Genomic DNA, 22,596 nt, shown 5'->3' with positions numbered 1-22,596 from the left:
AGGAGAAGGTGATTAAAGGGATCATTCCAAGTGCTCAGGACAAAATGAACTTAAAGAAGAAAAAGGGAGATGGAAGGAAGAATTTAATTTCCTTAACAGGTAAATTGCTTCTCTTTTTTATATAATCAAATCTCTGGGTCTGGAATCATACTTAGGGTATTACATTTGTATTTGTGCATGTCATGTTTGTTTTTTTTTTCTCCCAGAATGTTTCCTTATGGAGAAACATTAAATCTTTCAAGTCAAAACACATTATTTGTGAAATATTCTCTCTCTCTCTCTCTCTCTCTCTCTCTCTCTCTCTCTCACTCTCTGTATGTATGTATGTATAGATAGAGATATATGTACACACATATTGTTTTTTGGTGATCTCTTCTGTTTGGCATTTTATATAAGCTTTTTTCATACTATAGTGTAAATAATTCTGGACTTAAAATAAGGATAGGTGAGTAAATATTCCATCATATATTTACCAGCTGTGTGACTATGCACAAGTCATCAGATTTCTGATCTGTAAAAAGTGGAAAGTAATATTTTATATTAAAAAGATTATTCTGAAGATATTTGTATGCCTTATAGCATTGTGTTGCATGTAAGTTGTTATTTCATAAAAACTCAAATTTGAACCTCTTAGCCTAGGAGACTCACATTATGCTTCTTTTTAATGGTGGTCTTATCAGAAAGTGTTACCCAGAGTGGCTGAATGTAGATCACTATGTATCTGTTCCACACACATGAAAAATAATCAGAAAAGCATTACACCTCAGTCTACATTACCTCAAGATCTGATACTCCAAAGAAAATGTGAGTGCAGAAAAGAAATTTGTTTTAATATCAGTTACCTGATAAAGCATATTAGACTCCAAACTTTTTCTTCATAAAGGACCCTTTCAAACCTGATTAAATTTTATGAGATATTGCTTATTTTTTAAAGACCTTTTTACCTCTCTCTTGGGGTTATAATGTATATATTTTGCCACCATTATCTCAGATTGTTTTCAATTGTTAGCTCTTCTGTGGTGGTTTTTTTTTTTTTTTGTTTTTTTGTTTTTTTTTTTTCATTGACTCTACATATTTTCTTCTCTGTGACAACCTTGTGTTTTACCAACCATGGAGAAAAGAAAAAATCACCTTACTATTTTCTTTTTGAAACTGTCTGGTAGTCTCTCAAAGTGATGGAAGTGTTTTCATCTTCAGCTGAAAAAAAAAAATCTTCTTTCTACATTATAAGGTTTTTGAAGAAAGAACAATATTATATCCATCTTTATGATCCACAGTCTGGTCATCTAACATAAGTTTTTGAAGACTCATGTTCTTCACTTATAAAATGAATATATTATCTTATATGCTTGATATATGGACAGTATCCTTGACATCTGGGTCCCTTGTTACCCTGTTAGATGTATGATTAGCCCCAACTTTTCATTACTTCTGTCTTCAGTTCCTTTGCTCATATTCACTTGATGCTGAATAAAATAGCTAGAGAAAACCATGAAATTATGCTGACAGACCACTGTAGATTTGTTAAATAATTTCAATTTGTCCCTCACTGAAGCAAGATAGTACTATTTGATTCACTGTCACACTCAGCCTCATACCTTTTTTTTGTCCCCCTATCTCAAATCTTCCTGAGAATCTCTTCCCTCTTACTTTTTCAATGAAGAATCTTACATATGCCACTGAAGAAATTGAGGTTATTTGCTTAGAGCTCATTCTTTTCTCCTCATCTGAACATCTCTCAGATATCTTCCTCCCAGTTTCTCCTCCTTCACCCCATCTCACAGGAATTGATGGCCCTTTTCCTTAGGAGTCAAACCTCTTCTATATTGACAAGTAATCCTATTCTATCTCATTTTCTCAGATTAATGTCCATCTATATTGTGTTGCCAGGCTGCAATCTCTTTGTCTACTGCTTCCCTATTGCCATCCCACTTGTGGCAACATCAAAAAATAAATAAAACCATTTTACATCCATCTGTATTCACATAAATATGGATATAAATATAGACACATGAACCAAAACCCTTCAGCATATGTGTCAATCATGCTCAATATAGCTAATCTATATAATTTTCTTCCAATCTTAAGTTCTCATAGTTTTTGTTTTAGTTTCATGCTAGAAGGAGTAGAAAGAAAAATTTTTAATTTTATGATCTGGATGGTGATTAATAGTAGTAGCAGTTATTGTAGTTTTAAGATAGCAATAAGCAATATAACCCATAGTTTTGCAATTGGTGAATAAACACAATATAACGTAAGTAAAACATTTTTATCTCTCTATTGAAACAGTTAAATCTAGGTCCTAAAGTTTGCTGGCATTTCAGGTTCAATGGTTATAAGAATGACTAATTTTTGTTAGTTTTAAATTATGCTTTTTGCCTTCTATAAGAGTATGTACATCATGTCTGTAACAATGATTGCCAAGTTATCTAAAACAAAGGTAAAAGCCTACAGAATTGTTAGACTGTACAGATAAATCTTCTTGGGGAAAGACAGCTCAAATGTGGGAGGTGCTGCACAAAGGGTATATGGATAGAATTAAATGGAAGATCCTAAGGTATTGGAATGGGAGCCCAGATATTTTAGGCATTGTGAAATTGACCATAGGCAAAATTCCAATATTTCCTTAGTATGAATAATTCTAGAAAAAGTAGGTTTCTTTTCTTATTTGCAAGAATAAAGCATTAGCTATTGTTGATGTTAGTAGAAACATCTAAAACAGATTTCTTAAAGTGTAAAATCTTTTCCCCATTGTTTTATCTAAAATTATTAAACACTGTTTTGTGTTTAATAAAGGTTTTTTTAGATGTCTGATTCTCTCTTCATTCTATACTTGAATAAAATATCCTTAAGCATTTGTAATCTCATTTCCTTCCCAATGGTTATCATTAAATTGAGAACTATTATTATAGTTTTCCATAAATATTCAGAGAAATATTGTGTAAAAAGGTGTGTATTCCCATTTAAGACAGCTATTTTTAGAGTTTGCCCTAGAAAGTACCAGGAAGAGATACTAATTTTAGTTTAAATGTATAATTTCTGTTTCTATGAGAAGTCACAGGTTGGATCAGTAGCTTGAAAAAAATTTTTTTGTTGTGTTTTAATAGATTACTGTTTCACTATCACATTTAATTTTATCTTTTATCAGATTATTCTGGAGACCATGAAATTAAAATCTTTTTTGTTTTCCATAGTTAATTTTAGTTTAAAATATAATGAGAAAGCTCATAGTAATTTAGCCAGTGATTGTGATATCTTATAAGGTGTTTAAACTCATTTGGTTAGAGTCATTTGGGCCGATTGATAGGTCCAATCCTTGAATGACAAGAAATTTTGGACAGAGAAAATATAAAACTTTGTTTTATAAACAGTGATTACATCCTTATTCTCTACAGCGCTTTCAAAAATAGATCCCAACCGGAGAAGGATAAGAAAAGAGGATTGGATGAGAATTAAATAAATGTATGTCTGTCACTCCTAGAAGAATTATTCAAAGAACATGAGCTTCTTTTGTGGTCAGATGAAGAACTACTACTGACCATATAAATTCTGTAACATTTTAATTCAACAGGTTTTAAGTGCATCATGAATGTAGAACACTGAGCTAGGATCTGGGAATACAGTAATAGCAATGACTTAAACTTTGTTTATAATTTAATACATGGAAACACACACACATATGTATATATATATATGTGTGTGTGTGTGTGTGTGTGTGTGTGTGTGTGTGTGTGTGTGTGTGTGTGTATATATATATAACAATGACAGAAGATAATTCCAAAGGAGATTTCCTAGCAAAGAACCTTGAAGACTGAGGTCGAAAAGAAGAAAAAATTCATGGAGAAGGACATTGTGAATTAACTCTTAAACGAATAGAAAAATTTCAACAGATAGAAAAATGGAAAAGGGAAGGATAATTTCAGGCTTGTTTGGGAGAAAGAGCCAATAATGTGCAATGGTGAGTGGCCCAGTTTGTTTGGAGTGTTAAGTCCATGAGATAAAGCTAAAAGGTAGGATGGAGACAAATCATGAAGAGCTCATTAGCAGGATTTTATCCTTTTTTGAGTAGGCAATGGAGTGCCATTGGAGGTTTTAGAGAAGAGTTACATTCAATTCAGCGATTCAGAAAGTATTTTTGAATTTGGCTAATATGTGACATTCCTTGTCCTATGTGATAGAGCTAGAAGGATGGCTATACTGGCCATCAAGAATCTTACACTAGGCACATAGAAAATTGAATACAAAATCCATACAGAGTAGTTTGAGGTAAGATTAACTTGACAGGCAGTTTGTTACTAATAAAAAAGCATAGTGAGATAGGGACCTGGGAAGAAGAAGGCAGGTAATAACCAAACTTTACTCTGAGCAGCTTAGGCATCAGAGTTCTTTATGAAATCATTGAGCAAGAGATTATCATAATGTTGTTATTTGAGTGATAATGTCATTTTGAGGCGAGTCTCTGAGTAGGAGACAAAAGAAGGGAGTGGAAGATATAGCAAGGATGTGTGAAGCAAGTCCCTGATTCTGTTAGATGCTAAGGGCAGGGATCTTTGAAATCTTAAGCTTCATTGAATACAAGGGATGAGGCATTTTTGAGGTGATACTCCTGAAACCCATAGTCAGATCATAACTTTATCAAAAGCTCACAAGTATGGAAGAGGTTGAGTGGCAGAGCCATCCAGAAATCCCCTAGCTTGGGCTTGCCTACCTGATGAAATGATGGCAACTTGAGGCAGCTTGCCTCAATTGATACAGTGTTGGAATTGGGAGTCAGAATAACTTAAGTTTGAGTGTTATTATATAAATTAGTAGTTCTGTTACCCTAAATAAATTACTTAACCATGCTCGCCTTCAAGTTGCCTTATCTATAAATTAGGGATAGTAACAACTGACTTTATGAATATCCAAAGAGAGAATACATGTAAAGGGCTTTACAAATTGTAAAGCAATAAAGAAAGATGAGTATTATGCACTAAGATGATCATCCAAGCAGCAGTATGAGAGTGGTTTGAAGGGAGAGTGGTTAGCTAGATACAAAAAGAAATAGGAATTATACTCGTTCAATTTAATTTAAGAAGTTCAATTTAATTTAGCTGGAGGAAAGATTGCTACTCAAGAGTGTACTAAAACATTTTGATCTTTTTTTTTTTTTTTCCAAAATTTAAACAGAAAATGTTTTTGTTTACTGAAATTATCATTGTTTCCTGAATTGTGTGATTCATAACATGACAGTTTTAAACCTGAAGAAACATATTTCAAGGATTTTTTTTAATGGAACATGTTTAAGAACTCAAAATTCTCTTTTTAAAACATTTTTTTCAATAACAATCTGTTTAGTTTCTCTTTGTCTCATTTTTCTATTTTCTTTTTTTTTTTTTTTTCTTCCAGAGTCATCCAGGATAAATTCTGTGGCATCATTAACATTTCAGTGGAAGGCCTACATGATGTCATGACAGAAGATCCTGAAACAGGAACTTATAGAGAGTAAGCAGGCAAATTAATTTTACTGGGTTCTGGTTAATAGTTAAATCTATTAAATGCTATATTATTATTATTATATAATATATAGAATGATAGATAATTTAAATTTGTACACCTAGCAGACATGCCTTTACTATAGTATTCTGAATTCTGCTTCTGTATGACCAGTTACACAATATTTGATATCAGATTCTTATATTTTTCAACATATATATGATCTTGTGAGGAGTCCAAATTAGATCTGGGATAGATTGCCTCCTCTTCTGAGTAAGATGGTCTTGAAGACTTTCAACCTTACTTCACAGAAAGATTCTACTGTTATCAGTTCACTTTTTGGGAAGAGATCTCTGTGACTTCTTCAACTCCAGTTTTATCATCTTGATGGCTTGTCCACTTCTGACTTGGCTCACCATCATTCAGTCTTAGTTCCTATTTCCACCTTTCTAGTTTGTCTTGTTCTAGTTCCTAACCTGGTTTTGTCCAGCTCCTAGCTTGGAACTTGGCATTGCTTTTCATGTAATATCTACCCAAGCCCTAGAATGACTCTTAATACACATTTTCTTTTTGTCACCTTATTTCTAAATAATAATTATCATCAAATTCTTTTCAGACTTAGGTTTCTCCAAACCATTGATTGAGTTCAAGAAATATTAGGATTTGTGTAAGTTTTTATTTTGAAGGAAATGTAGTACTTAGAATGGTAAAATGAAAGGGAAAAGAGAGAAATCAGAGATAGGAAAATGAACCAGTTAGGAAGATAATATTATGATCCAGAAAGGACCTTGAACTTGGAAAGTTCAGTGGGAAAGAACAAGTAATAAAAATGAGAAGACATCAAGTTTTCTTTTCTAGATAGTATAGTGAACCTTGTTTTTTGAGGACATCTGGGTTATAGCCTATTATGTGTCCAAACCTTTCTCTCTTTCCTGTCTTTCCTTATTCTACTTCTTATGCCTAGAATATGTTTCTCCCTCTGGTTTAATTCCTATGTATCCCTTATTGCTTTCTTATTCATAAAACCTTTCCTGATTCACCACTGCAGGTAATACTCTTCTTCTGACTTCCATTATATGTTGTTTTGCACCTCTCTTAGTGCACTTATGTTTTGTGTGTTATTATAGGTTTTTAAGAAATGTTTATTGAACTTTTTATTGAATTTTTATGGCTTTACTATTTATTTAGTCTGGATTAATAACTGACTTTGTGCCTTAGTTCTCTTATTCATGAAAATGAATGAAGCTTAAGTCAAAAGTCCTTCCAGCTCTGAACTTCTTTCTTTGAACAAACAGTACATGATAGCTGGCTGAATTTGGAATCTAAAAAAACTTTTAGCCAAGTCAAAATAAAAAACCAAAAGTATTGTTACTTAGAGAATTCCGTTTTTAACTTCCTCTTCCTGTTTATTCGTAGATTTAAAAAGGACAGTCTTTCCTGGATTTTTTTAAAATTTTCAATTGTTTTCCCAATTTAGAATGAATTAATAATGCCAAGGAAGAAAACTTTTTTTTTTTTTTTTGCACCTGTAGAAGAAGCTACTGCTTTTGAAAGCTGAATTATCCCTTTTGTAATGTCTGAATGACCAATTTTCTTAAGTCATTATTTCCAGTTCTTGGATTAATTTTCTTTAAAAACCTCTTTAACAAAGTATCTGTTCATACTTTTAAACTGAAATGTATGGAAGCTGAAAAACTGTTATTAAGACAGATGGTTTCTGGATAATCATGTGAGAGCTAAAAATTACACGTAAGGACTAATTCTAGTTCTAAGTACTTAGAATATTGGCAAAGAAATTTTCTGGTTATACTATATGACCCCTTTATAAGACCCATCTTAACAAGATTATATAATGTTATTCTTATAATGAAAATTATATTTTAAGTTATAGTTCTTTGATTATATTTTTATATTCTTTCAAAAGTTCTTTTTCTCTTTAAACTATTAAATTTAAATCTTTGTTTATAAGTATGTCATTAACCATTTTATGTTCTGCCTATAATTATGGGTAATCAAGACAGTATCATATAACTCATTAATATCTTGATGCAGGTTTTTGTCCAGAAAATTAAGAAGTTGAAGTTGTATAGAAGATTTAAAAACTATTAATCTCATTTTGAGTTTAAAAATACTATCAGTTTTTTAATTAGTTATGTTTTCATTTAATTAATAGCAGAAAGAATAAGCCTTTTCATTATTAAATAACTTAGGAGAATTATCTTGTGCATAGTTTTTTTTGGTAAGAGAAAAAATGCTGCTGTGGTACTGCTATGGTATTTGCTCATTTTTAAATTGGACTGTGTTTTAGGATGCTAGAAGAAACAAATTAAGGGGAAAGAACTTCATAAAATCTAACATCACTATAGCTAGAGATTAAAATATTTAATAAAGAAATCATTTTCTAAAAATCCAGTGGCAAGAAAACTTGAATTGGAAGGAGTATTTAGATTTAAATGATGGCTCTGTAACTCACCTCTTTTGCTTTCTTGGACTTAAGTATCCTCCTAGAAAATGAAGTGGTTGGATTTTTTTCATTTAGTTATGTATGTATGTATGTTTGTGTGTGTATGTAAACTAAATGAAAAATATACACATTAAAATAAATAAATAATAGTTTAGATAATAGAATAAGTGGTTAGCTATATACAAAAAGAAATAGGAGTTATACATGTTGCACCCAGTAGAAGTAAGAAGTTCAATTTAATTTTGCTGGAGCAGAAATTACTACTCAAGGATGTTGTATATAAGATTAAAAAACCTGAAAGATACTGTGTCATAAATTATAAAAGACTTTCAGGCCCAGCATATTTTTGAAGAGATGAAAAACATGACCAAATAATGTAAAGAAGAATTTTTTTTTTTTTTTTTTTTTTTTTTTTCAGTTAGTAGTGTGAAGAAGAGGGTAAGAGTGGAGGCAGGTAGACCTGATAGAAGACTTGGTAATTGTCTAATCATGTGGTAATGGTGTTGTTTACACTGTATTAATCCAGAGGAGCAGACCCATTTGAATGACTTTGCACAGGTAGAACCAATAGGACTTGGAAACTGGTTGGGTATGGGAAGTGTGGGTGAAGTGGACATTGTATGTACTAAGACATGAAACATAGAAAATTGGGTGATGTAGTTAACAGAGAAAAGAAAGAATGGAGTAGGTTTTATTTGCTTTGTTTTGGTAGATTGAGTTTGAGATGCCAGATATACATTGAAATTGAAATGTCTGCACACTAGAAATTTAGGTATGGAGATTAAAAAGAGAGGTCACAGTTTGATGTACTCTGTTGGGAAAATAACATACATAGGAAATTATATATAAAATATGTTCAGTGTAACTGATAAGAGGGCAAAGACTACAACTAGGAAAATCAAGATTGGTTTCCTGTGGCAATTGACATCTGAACTGAGCTTTCATTGAAATTAGAAATTATGTGAGGTTAACTGACATTAAACTATGAAATCACAGGATCATAGATTTAGGTACCTTTGAGGCTATCAAATCCATTATCGGATATGAGGTAGCTAAAATCTAAAAAAATTGAATGAATTTGTCCCAGATCACCCTGACAGGGTGAATCTTGTTCTATTATGGAGAGCCTTAGAAGGTCATGCATTGGGAATAGTCATCCTAGAAAGGAAAGTAATGTGAAATAAGTCTGTAAAAGTGGGCTTGTATCCAGATTGTGAAGGATGTTAAGGTCTTTAATAGGGAATCATTAAAGTTCTTGGTGTAGGGGAATGGTATAGCCTGTTTTTTAGGAATATCCTTGTGGAGAGAATGAATTAGAATATTTAGAGATTTATAGAGGCTGAGGGAAGAGTTCAGGTAAAAGATGATGAGGACCTCAATTAGAGTGGTTATTGTGTGAGTAGAGAAAAAGAAGATTACCAAGAGAACTGCTAAAAACCCAAAAAGTTTCAGTACTACCAAATTTTCTCAAGCCAGAGGTCAAAAATTAACTCCTTTCAAACTAGTTTTGCCTCCTGCTGGCTTTGCTAGCTGTGATCATCCTTACATCTTCTTCATAAGAAAAGAAATTAAGAAATGGGAATTTTTTCTTTGTGGTGCGTGTGTTATCCAGAAATTTCTGACTTACTGGAATCTTTACTAAGCACCCTAAGTCACCTTGCAGTTTTAAAGCATAATTCTCACTAATAAATGCCAGATACCGCTTTTTAGCAATGTCTCATATGTTGGAATTATACTGATTATTGATATGACATTTTTCTAGATATAGTGAAGTTATGTGACTGCTGTACATGCAAACCTCACACAGAAACCAGATATTTGAATTGTCTGGAGTGAAATTCTAAATGAGCTATATATTATTTTAAATCACATATTAATGGTATAAAGTCTGTTGGGACAATATTTTTTGTGTGATGATTTTCAGAGAAGAATCAGTGGAACTATTATGAGTATTGTTTTCTATTGCTTTTACAATTAGAGGTCACGTAGGTTTCTTTGGCAATGGGGAAACCTTTTATTCCCCATAGGAAATTTTGCAACTACTAAATCAATTACATTCATAATGGTATAAAATATAAATTATAAAATATAATTTTATAAACTTATTTATCAGTTTAGTTCCATCAGACTTTTGAAATTTTGAATAGTAAATGTTATCTTTTTTTTTTTTTTCTGAGGCAATTTGGTTAAGTGACAGACTCAGGGTCACACAGCTAGGAAGTGTTAACATAAGTGTGTGTACACACACACACACACACACATATATATATGTATATATATACACACTTACAGAATAGGATTTGTTATTCTAATTATGAAATGAAAATTCTTAATGTAGTAGGAATAGCCACTTCCTAATTTGTTGGGTACATCAGACTTTTACATTAATTTTGTATACTTAATACTTTTGAGTTAGCTGTATAAAAACATTTAAATTTGATTTTGTGTCCATATGATTGATTTTTATTTTACATTCTTAGCTGCATGTTGATGTCTCATTTTGAAGAGCCCAAAGTAGCAGAGGATGAAGAGCCACCTACAGAACAGGACAAGAGAAAGAAAATAGTGAGTTATGACAAGTCCTTTCCAAATATTATATATTAATAAATAATCTAATACAATTTCTCTTTTTTGGGGAGTGGGGTTGGGGACAGTTTGGTGTTTATCTAAAGGACTAATATGTTGTCGGTGTTAAAAACAAGAATTTTCCAAATGTAATTGTAATTATGACTTCTTAATATAGTAGAACCTCTTGAGAATTCAAAGTTTTCTAAAACCTAGAGCTGTTCAAAAGTAGTATGAGCTGTTTCAAGAGAGTGCATTTTCTTTCACAGTAGGCCTTTAAACAAAAGCTGAATGAACATTTGCTCAGAGTATTAAATAGGGAAAGTTTAAATAGGATTTAAACTAAATGATCTCTGAAGTTGCTTCCAAGTCTGAGTTTCCAGTGTTTTGGACTTTTTATAATGAATATTTAGGAATTGTCTTCACAAATTTATTGAAATTCTTAATTTTTCCCTATTTTCACATTTGCCTTCTAAGTCATTTTTTTTTCTGAAGTGCATCAGAAAGACTTTTTAAATGTCTTGAAATAAAGCATTCCTACTAAGTTATTTTTGCTTTATTATGAAATTCAATGAAAACCAGAGAAAAAAAGTGACGATAATTATGATTTATAAAAACCAATGCTAAAGCATACCTTTTATCTCTTTGATTGAACCAGATGTACCTTTTCATATATGGTCATTGTGTTGACTTCTTTTTTTGGATCATACGTGTATGTTGTAAAGACAAGCTTCTACTGAGCATTGGTATGTTGTTAGGTAGTAATACAGATGAGAAAAGAATGTCAGTAATAGATTTTCAAAAAGTGAATAGAGAAAAGGAAATGCATAAGGATGCAGAAATTTGTTAATACTTTCTTAAATGTATATCCATATTTCTTTATTTAAAAAAATAGTAAAAGTTTGGAATTTCTTGTAGTCAGTCCTCCATTTTTATTTTGAAATGTTTGTGATTGTCAAAGATTATTTAGTTTGCAATGAAAAAGAAAAGTACAAGAAACACTAAGATCGCATTAACAATTATGTCATTTGTAATTTGCAGTCTGCAATATAAATTTGAAATTCAAATTTATATAAAATAGTAAATGAAATGTAAATTTAGTTTGGATTTTTAGGATCTTACTCGTTAAACTATTTATATCATGATCTTTGTTTATTTGAATCGGTATACATTCACTCTAGAAAAGGATGGCCTCAACTGAAAACCTGTATTATTAGACTTTTACTGTTAACTTATATCTAAGAATTTATTTTAGTCTATTCTGCCCTATTGCTTTTTGTTTGGGATTTTATTCTTCACACTTTTTTTTTTTTTTTTTTAATTTCTCCTCAAAACATTGTACTCTTATGAGCTATTCAGTTGTTAATACACTTGAAGAAATATGTATACACTGACAATAATACTTGCCCTGCCTTAAAATAAGACCATCATCTTGAAACCAGATATGAATTTTCCTAAACTATATTGCCTTCATTACTTAGAATGAAACCCTTTGGGGCACTTTGCTCTTCTCCTATGAAAATGCATAACATTTACCTAGATAGGAATTGAAATCTCTAAGTAAATACTTGAAATTCTGTCCATTGTATAATCAGCAGCCTCCTGAGGTGGCTCTCAATTTATTTTAACCATTATGTATACTCTTAAGTGGAGTTTATTAGAATTAGAATTCAACTGTTATAAATTATGATATTTAAATCTGCTTTTCATATTATCTATTATATTATTTATTCCAGTAACACCATCTGGGGGTTTGTATTTAATTATTTGAGTTTTAATCACCCTTACATTTTGCCTTAATCAAAATATCTTTATGTAAAACACTGGAATAATATATTTTGAAAAATATTAATTGGATTATATATATTTCATTCATTTTTCTCAATATGATTTATGGCTTATACTCTTAAAAGTTATTTATCATTATCATTATAGTTAAAGCTAATTAGCACCCAGAGAACAACTTTATTTTTTAAGGTACTAATTTTTAAATCCAAAAAGATTTAATCTTTTGATATAGATTCTTGTTAAGAACAGTAAATCATGTATTCAGAATTTAAAGGCTATATAACATATGAAAGATAACATAGCAAATTTTTTGAGTGAATTTAATTAGGGATATACTGTTTATAACTTAATTATGTATTATTCTTCACTAAAATCTTGATAATCGTGCACCAATTTGGCTTATTTTTATTCTGCATTGTCACTCTTATATTATGACATGTTTAAGAATAGAAGGTTTTTTTTTTTTTAAGATAATCTAAAGGTGGCTTATGCTGTTGTTTCAAAGGAAAATATATATATAAATAAATGTTTACTGGCAGGTGGAAATAAATTATTTAAAGCAAAAAGTTGGTATTAAAACTGACAGTCACAAAGTATGCCTCCTCTCCCCCCAAAATAGTGTTGTAATATGTAATGTGAACTCTAAAAAACTACCTTTGACCATATAGTTACTGCTTGGCCATCTGCTCCGTTGAAGTGGAGCACTGCCAGTGAAAATCTAGAATTGTGGGAAAGTATTATATACTTACATTTGATCATGGGTATGTCTGACAATGTGAAAATACATAAACTTTTAAACTTAGAAGAAGAAAAGCAGGATTTAGAAGTTACCATCAAAAAGAGTAAGAAACCCATGGATTTCTTACTTATCACTTTAAAATATCTCAGCCATTAGAATGTACACTGTGAAGGCCAGGATTATCTTTTCCTTTCATTATCATACCTAAAGTACACCTGAAGTGTACTTTAGCACTTATCATTGAGATCAGCAATATAAGAATCTAATTAATATTTGTAGAATGACTGAGAGAAAAACACAATTGACCATATCTACGTATCAAATTAATTTGCTAGGTAAGAATCGTGGGTTACATTACTCTTGCTACTTATATGATTGTCACATTGTTTTATGTGAATGTCAGCAGTATGGAGACATTGTTGACAGTAGCATGGCTGAGCCTCAATGTCTGTAGGAACTCTATTCGATTCCATTTTCTGATATATAGTTAGCTACATGTTCCCAGTGACTTAAGACTACAACTTGAAGAATAGTAGCTAATTTCCCATATTAGAAGACAGTTTGTTATCAGGCACTCTCTATGAGATGAAATTCCAAGTCTAGTTTAAAGAAAATGAAAAACAAAAAAAATTTTTTTTCAATTGATGATAGGAATGATATTCCAGATATGTGCTGAATTTTCAAAAAAAGCTAAATTGGGATTATATTTTTTAACCTAGTTTTGAAGGTAGCTGCAAAACTCAGCATAATAAGTATATATGTAATTGCTGAGTTTTGCAGCTACCTTTTAAAATTGCCAATTTGATGTATGTGGGGGAAAATTTTTTTGTTATTTCTATTTCTTTTATTATTAGATTTGGAACATTTTGTCATGTAGTTAGCAATGGCTTGAATTTTTTCCTATGAAAATTGCTTGTTTATATTTATATACCATTTTGTATATGTGTTTTTTCTTATATATTGTCTAACTTTCATGTTATATTTATTTACTGATTGCTTCTAAGTTTAAAGCAAAATCACGTTGGTACACGACACAGGAACTTCTTTGATGTAAGACCTATGTTGGATGGGTCTGTGTGTCATTGTCTTCTGTGCCTCAGAATCTATTCCAGAGTTGTTCAAGGAGATCATGAGAGTGTGCTTGTGTGCTTGCCTAGTTTGAATTCTTTGTAAAAATAGTCTTTTAGGCAAACCTACATTTAGCATTCCAACAGTGTGGCCAGACCAGGTGTTTCATTCTCTGCAGTAGAATCTGAATGCTTAGCAGTTTAGCTTGAGAAAGGACTTTGGTTTCACTTAGAGTTGCTATTTCGTAATAGTTTTTTATTTTTCTAAACACACACAAAGATAATTTTCAACGATGACCTTTGTAAAACTTTATGTTCCAAAATTTTCTTCCTCGCTCTCCCCTCCCCTTCTACTATACAGCAAGCAATCCATTATAGGTTAAACATGTACAATTCTTCTAAACATATATTCATGTTTATCATATTGTACAAGAAAGATTAGATCAAAAGGAAAAAGAAGCAAACACCAAAGGTGAAAATATCATGTGCTAATCCACATTAAGTCTCCATAGTTCTCTCTCTGAATGTGGATGGCTCTTTCCATCCCAAGTCTGTTACAATTGCCTTGAATCAACGCATCGTTGAAGAGCCAATTCCATCACAGTTGATTCTCACTTATGTTGTATACAATGTTTTCTGGGTCCTGCTCGCTTCACTTAGCATATACCATAACTTATTTAATTATACTTCAATTGATAGCCATCCATTCAATTACCAGATCTTTTTTTGCACAGGACATTTTCCCTTTTTTTTAGGATCTCTTTGGAATGCAGATCCAGTAGAGAGATACTGCTGGATCAAAAGGTACACACAGTTTTATAGCTCTTTCAACATAATACCAAATTGCTTTCCAGAATGGTTGGATCAGTTCACAATTTCACCAACAGTGTATTAGTGTCCCAGTTTTCCCACATGCCCTCTAACATTTATCATTATCTTTTTCTGTGATCCTTAGTCTGAGAAGTATAAAGTAGTACTTCTGAGTTGTCTTAATTTGCATTCTTTAATCAATAATGATTTGGAACATTTTTTTATATGACTAGAAATGACTTTAATTTTTGTGTCTGAAAATTGTTCAAAACCTTTGACCATTTATCATTTGGGGAATGGCTTTCATTCTCATAAATTTGGCTCAATTCTTTAGACATTTTGTTCTTCCAGATGAGCTTTGATATTATTTTTTCTAGCTTTATAAAGTAATTTCCTGGCAGTTGATTGGTATGGCACTAAATAAATGGATTAATTTAGGTAGAATTGTTGTTTTTGTTATATTAGTTCAAACACTCTATGAGCATTTGATATTCTTCCAATTGTTTAGATCTAACTTTGTGTGGAAAATGTTTTGTAATTATGTTGACATAGTTCGTTGACTTTGTCTTGGCAGGTAGACTTCAGAAATATTTTATATTATCTACAGTTATTTTAAATGGTATTTCTCTTGCTGTCTCTTGCTACTGGACTTGGTAACATATAGCAATGCTGATAATTTATGTGGGTTTATTTTATATCTTGCAACTTTGTTAATGTTAATTGCTTCTAATATTTTTTAGTTGATTTTCTAAGATTCTCTTAAGCATACCATCATATCATCTGCAAAGAGTGATAATTTTTTCCCTTATTATCTGCTCTAATTTCTTTGTTTTATTTTTCTTCTTATTGCTAAAGCTAACGTTTCTGGTACAGTATTGAATTATAATCATGATAATGGAAAACTGTTTCATCCCTGAGCTTAATGGGAATATGTCTAGCTTCTCCTCATTACAGATAATGTGTGATGAGGTTTTAGATAGATGCTACTTATCATTTTAATGAAAACTCCATTTACTCCTGTGCTTTCTAGTGTTTTTAATAGAAGGGATGTTGTATTTTCTCAAATGCTTTTTCTTCATCTATTGATATGATCATTTGATTTCTATTAGTTTGGTTATTTGCTATGGTCATTAATGCTGATAGTTTTCCTGACATTGAAACAACCTTGCATTCCTGGCATAAATCCTACGTACTCTTATTATATTATCCTACTGATATATTTGCTGTGATTCTTTGCTTATATTAAATAAAATAAAATAAATAAAAAAGTTTTTTTTGCAACAATATCCATTAGGAAATTGGTCTGTAATTTTCTTTTTCCGTTTTGATCCTTCCTGGTTTAGCTGTCAGCACTATATCTGAGTCATAAAAGGTTGTTGGTAGGACTCCTTCTATTTTTCCAAATAGTTTATATAGTATTGGCATTAATTGTTCTTTAAATGTTTGGAAGAATTTACTTGTAAATCCATCTGGCCCTGGAAATTTTTTCTTAGGGAGTTCATTAATGGCTTGTTCAGTTTTTTTCTCTAAAATTACTATTTAATTTATTTCCCCATCTGTTAATTTGGGCAATCTATATTTTTTATAAGTATTCGTCCATTTTACTTAGATTATCAGATTTATTGACATAAAATTGGCAAAATAGCTCTAATTATTGCTTTAATTTCCTCTTCATGGATTGTAAGTTCACCCTTTTCATTTTTGATACGGGTAATTTGGTTTTCTGTTAGGATTTTTACAAGGTGCTAAGTCACTGGAATGAATAGAGACAATTGATTTGATCCTACAGGGAGATGTTATGGGACAGAACTTGAAACTTGGAAACCATTGGTTAATTGTTTAGAAGAGGAAAGAAGAAAACTGTAAAGTTCTGTTGTCTTCTATTTTGTCCAGAACTAGGATTCTTCCTCCTTGAATGCCTCTGTGTCTGCATCTCATTTGTGTAACACGATTACAATTTTTAACCTGACTCTTTTGAATTGCCCTATTATTGATATGAATTTTAAATAATATATATATTTCTCATGTTAAAAGAAAAAAAAAGTTTGTTCTATGTTAAGTTCCTTAAAATTGATCTTTCATATGTTAAATTTTTTTGTTCAGGTTTGGTTGACAGAAAGTCCTGAAAATATATGTTTGTTGAAGATCTATTTTTTCTGATTCAAAATTGTAGATAATTTTGCTGGATATGGTATTTTTTGGGCAAAAATTCTTTTGATTGTTAATAGATGTGATTCCAGAACCTGTAGTCTTTTATTGTAGCTGCTAAGTCTTATTCAATTCTAATTGTATTTCCAGCATATTTGAGTTGTTTTTTTCTTGTTTCTAGAAAAATTTTCTTTTTGTTCTGGGGTTTCTAAGTTTGGCAATAATATTCCTATGTGTTTTCCACAAAGGATCTTTTTGAGGTGGTGATTGATGAATTTTTTCTATTTCTACTTTCCCCTCATGTTCTGCCACTCCAGGACAATTTTCTTGGATTATTTCCTGCATTGTTTCAAGGTTCTCTTTTTGATTACAACTTTCTGGCAGTCCAATTATACTTAGGTTTTCTTTTCTTGATCTGTTCTCCAGATCTGAGAAATGGCCAGATCCGCCGTTTTTCTTATGTTTCACATTCTGCTCTAGTTTCTCATTCTTTATGATCTGTTTTATTATTTCTTGGTCTCTCATAGTTTCACTGGCTTCCCTTTGCTCAATTCTATTTTTCAAAGAATTATTTTCATCTTTGAGACTCTGTTCCTCCTTTTCTAGTTGGTTAATTTTTTTCCCCTTAATCTTCTTGTTTTGTTTTTGTTTTTATTTTTTTAGTTTTCGTCAATGTCTCTCATTTGATTTTTAAATTCTTTTTTGAGTTCTATAAATTCTCTCTCGACAGGGAGCCATTTCACATTACTCTTTGGGGTAGAAGTTTTTTTCTTTTTCTTGTTCTTTTTTTTTTTTTTTTTTTTTTTACTTAAGTGTTTTTCTATGAAGATGAACCCTGGTCTTCCCTGTTCCTATAATATGTTTCAATGGTAGGGTTCTTCTTTGCAGATTCCATTTTTTTAAAAATAAGAAATATTAATGTAAGCACCTCTAATTGTAGGGTGGGAGTAGAAGGGAGGTGCCTCAAATTTCCCCTCAGCTCTCCACTCTAACCAGAAACTATGATCATCACTACCCTTCTTCAAGTACCAACTTGAAACACTGTTGTGTTTCTATCCCACTGCCTCTGCACTCGTTAAATGCTGGTTCCTTCTTGCCCAGGACCATGTCTCAGCAGCACATCTGGACCTGGCATTCCCATTCAGCCTATAGGTTCACTCAACCTTTTCAGACTGAAACCCAACTAACTCAACACCCAACTCTGGGAGGTGAAAGTCTGTGGTTGCTGCTCTGTTCTCCAGCCATACCCAGCTAGATTGAGAAGCCCCATTTAATGTTTCTGTGGAGATTTCTGTACTTGAGACAGGTTAATTTCCAGCCTGAGTTTTTTCTTTATATCATCTTGGGTTATATCAGGAGGCCTCCCCATTCTGCCTCCAAGTCATCTTGACTTTTCACTAGTCTATGTTTGCCCTGAGGTGCAGATTTGTTCTATATATGGGGAACATCTGGAGAGTTTAAAATTTACCAACCTCCTCTGCCATCTTCCCAGAATTCTCCCCCAGAAGACTTCTTTATTAGATTTTTCCAAAACTGAAATTCTGCTAACTTATTTTTCTCATTGAGAAGACTTCTTTGTTAGATTTTTCTTTTAATAATTAATAGGGTTTTGAAAAGAAAACAAAAGGAGAAATGAAAGCCCATAGTTAATGGTTGGATAAGGAGATATCAGAATTTTGAACTTAGATAGATGTAGGTGGTGGCAAGATTATGTATATGACTATCTTTTCAAATAGCCAAAATAAGAGGATGAATAGCCCTTGGGAAGTGAGTGGATTGAAAAATAATATGTATGTTAAATTACTCATATGAAGGCAAGAGTTGGGGAGGAGAAAAAATTGTGAGCCAAGTATTTTTTTGACATCTTAAATTATGTCACCCTCAAATTTAATCATTAGAGATTAATTCATTATACACACATCAGGTGTGAATAATGAATGGTACCTTGCTTGAGAATAAGGTGACATAGTTAAACCAGTTGTTTTTTCCTCAGGTCTAGAGGACCTAAGCAGACAAAAAGAACATATCCACCCACTGAGTTACTATTTGGATTATAAAGCCAGAATCGTCTCCCCAATTTTGATATGCTTTGACTTTCTTAATGTCCCTCCAAGTAGGAACCATTTATAGCTACCAACTTTCCCTTTGTTTTCCTTACTTCTGAAGATCTATTAGCCACTAGGCTACAGGATTTAAAAAGGATAAAAACATTATACAATGAAATTAAAACATTCTAGCAAATTTAGCTTAAGTGCGTACAGAATCAATCAGTCAGCATTTATGAAATCACCAGGCACTCTGGTAAGCACTGAGGATACAAAAAAATGCAAAATATAGTTTTTGCTCTGTATATTATCATTTGAAATGTTAGCAGATTTAGTTCATAGAAAATTAGTTTCTAGAATATTTAATTTTATCTGCATATAGTCAAGGTGGAAATGTTTGTCTCCTTAATTTCATGCATTTCTGTAAATTCTGGGCAGCTGATACTTGACAGAATAATTGTAACTTTTAAAAATTAGATCAAAGGTATTGACTCCATTCTCTTTCTTATCTTGGGCATTTCTTATTTACAGAACTTGTACTTTTTAATCCTTTGACTGATAAGTTGACTTTGTGGCAAGAGAGTTGAGAATATAAGTTTCACTCAAGCATCCCAGTTCCTTGAATTAGAGATGATTGGTATGGTGGTTGAAGACTGAAGGAAAGGATCAGGTGCTATTAAAGAAGTTCCATATTTGTACCATTCAAATCACTCAGCCCCTTTAATAGGGTTATATAAAGAAATAAATGGGTATTCTGGGAACTTTGATAATACTATCAAAGACCAAATTGCATTATAGTTCTCTTGATTTTTCCTTTTCCTCTTCCTTACTCTGCCCTTCTCTTCCCCACATTACACCAACACTCACTTTCTTTAATTGTTCTGTTCTGAGATTGGAGTTATCAAGGATTCTGACAGCCAGCATGACTTTGGGCAAGTCCACAGACCTCTTCAAGTTTTCATTTTCACCTCTGTAAAATAGGTGTGAGAGTTGCAGTGGGGAGGATGGACTAGATGAGTTCTGATTTTTCCATCTTTAGGTTTGTCATTTTTTTTTTCTGACAGGAAGCAACAGAATTACTATTAGTGAAAATGATAATATATAGCATTTATATGGAAGAAACAACTTTGAAGTACTACCTCAACTTGTCAGAGTGGCTAGTATGATAGGAAATTAAGATGATAAATGTTGAAAAAGATGTTGGAAAACTATTGTATTGTTGGTGGAGTTGTGAACTGATTTAATCGCTCTGGGGAATAATTTGAAAGTAGGCCCAAAGAGCCGTACCCTTTGATCCAGTAATAACCACTACTAGGTCTATAACCCATAAAGATCACAAAAAAAGGGAAAAGGGCCCACATGAACAAAAATATTTGTAATAGCTCTTTTTGTGGTGACAAAGAATTAGAAATTGTGGAGAAATGCCATCAATTGGGGAATAAATGGACAAGTTGTAGTATATGAATGTAATGGAATATTGTTGTTTAATAAGAAATGATGAGCAGGCAGATTTCAGAAAAATCTGGAAAGACTTACATGAACTGATGCTGAGTGAAGTAAAGGGAACATCATGCACAGTAACAGCAACATTATGTGATCAACTATGATAGACTTAGTTCTTCTCAGCAATACAATAATCCAAGACAATTCAAAAAGACTTTGTGATGGAAAATGCTATTCACATCCAGAGAAAGAAATATTGTCTGAATGTAGTTTGAAGCATATTAATTTCACTGGGGTGGAGAGGAGGGAGAAATTTTTTTTTTTTCTTTTTTTGTAGATTTTCCCTTTAATTCTGATTCTTCTTTCACAACATGACTAATGTGGAAACATGCTTGTAAATGCATCCTCTATATTGGATTGCTTTCTGTCTTACAGAAGGGAAAAAGGGAGAGAAGGAAGGAGGAAAATTTGGAATTCAAAATCTTACAAAAATGTATGCTGAAAATTACGTTTATATGTAATTGAAAAAAAATACTACTTAGTGCATAAAATTTATAGTGCTTTAAAATTTCAATTAGCCATGGCTTCTAGGAAATTTAGAGTCTAATAGGTCAGTAACATAAAATGTACTATAAAATTGGGTGTAATAACTACACCAAAGAGGGGTGTAACAGTGGTCTTCTGATTGTTCTCCCTTCTATATGTCTTTCTCCAAATCATCCTCCATATAGCCACCAAAGTGATTTTCCTAAAGTGAAGATGTGAACATATCACTCTCCTACACAGTTGATTTATGGGAGCTCCCATTTACTCAGAAGAGCAGATATAGACTCCTCTCCTTGGCATTTAAAGTTCTTCAAAAGCTGATCTCCTATCCATCCATAGCCTTTGGACCCAGAGATTTTCCTGCTAGGCATGAACCTCAAGAAGTCAGTGATAAAAAGAAAATCCCCCATATGCATGAATATATTTATAGTAGCACTTCTTGTAGCAGTAATGAATTAAAAACAAATTGTCCTTTTGGTTTTCTTTGGGGAAACTGGGAATATATGATAAATGTAGGAACCTAAAAATGACCTACTGTTGGAAAACAAGAGAAACCATTTGTGGGATGATTCCTGTGTCAGTCAGAAAGCATTTATTCGGCATCTTCTATGTGTTAGGCATTATCGTGAGTGCCGATGATACAAAGAAAAGCAAACATAGTCCCTGCCCTCAAGAAGCTTATGTTTCAGTGGAAGATTCCTGTACATAAATCACATAAGATGGTTACAAAGTAGAGAAGATTAATCCTTATAGAGAAAAACACTAGCAGCTAAGTGTTTGAGCTGAGTCTTAAAGAAGGCAGGAACTCTAATTGTTTGAGGTGAGGAGCAAAAGTATTCCAGGCATGTAAAGGGATGACAATTGAAGTAGACTATCATATGTGAAGAACAGCAAGTAGGGCATAATGGCTGAGATGTATGTAGGGTTCTTGGACAAGAAAGAAAACTAAAATAATAGGGGAAGGATTATGAAAAGTCTTACATGTCAAATGGTGGAAATTATATTTGATTCTAGAGTAGGAGTTCTTTATTTGGGGTCCATGGATAATTTTCAAGGAGCCCATCTAGTATGGAGAAAAATTTTATTTATTTTCATTAACCTTTGGTTTCTCTTGTTATCTATATCTATATCTATATATTTAAAGATATTCTAAGAAGTGTTTCATAGGATTCACTTGATTGCCAAGATTATGAACATCTGTTCTCGAGGAATACACTGGAATGTATTGAAAGGATTTGGGGGATGTGTATGACATGGTTTGATTTGTACTTTAGGAAATTGACTTTGATAGTGGTATGGAGAATTGTAGTAAAGAGAAACTTGAGACAGAAAGCCCAATTAGAAGTCTGTTTCAATAGTCGAGGTGATAAGGTCTTTAACCAGAGTGATTGCTGCATGATTAAAGAGGATATATATACACAAAAGATTGTGAAGAAAAAAATCACAAGATTTACTAAATGATTGGATATGTGGGGTGATCAAGATTAAAGAGTTAAGCACAAAACT

At 32.0% G+C, this 22,596-nt stretch overlaps 1 protein-coding gene across 1 annotated transcript in view; it reads left to right on the top strand.

Annotated features, from left to right (window-relative positions):
• Nucleotides 1-22,596, top strand: part of IPO11 (importin 11) — a 201,433-nt gene that overhangs the window by 172,665 nt on the left and 6,172 nt on the right. The window contains exons 28-29 of the mRNA XM_074282418.1: nt 5,389-5,484; nt 10,420-10,504. Of these exons, the coding sequence (XP_074138519.1) occupies nt 5,389-5,484; nt 10,420-10,504 (181 nt within the window). The remainder of the gene's footprint in view (nt 1-5,388; nt 5,485-10,419; nt 10,505-22,596) is intronic.

This window comes from Sminthopsis crassicaudata, chromosome 1 (assembly GCF_048593235.1).
Source record: "Sminthopsis crassicaudata isolate SCR6 chromosome 1, ASM4859323v1, whole genome shotgun sequence".
Lineage (NCBI taxonomy): Eukaryota > Metazoa > Chordata > Mammalia > Dasyuromorphia > Dasyuridae > Sminthopsis > Sminthopsis crassicaudata.
The sequence above is the reverse complement of the archived record's forward strand: the minus strand, read 5'-3'. Positions and strand labels throughout refer to the sequence as shown.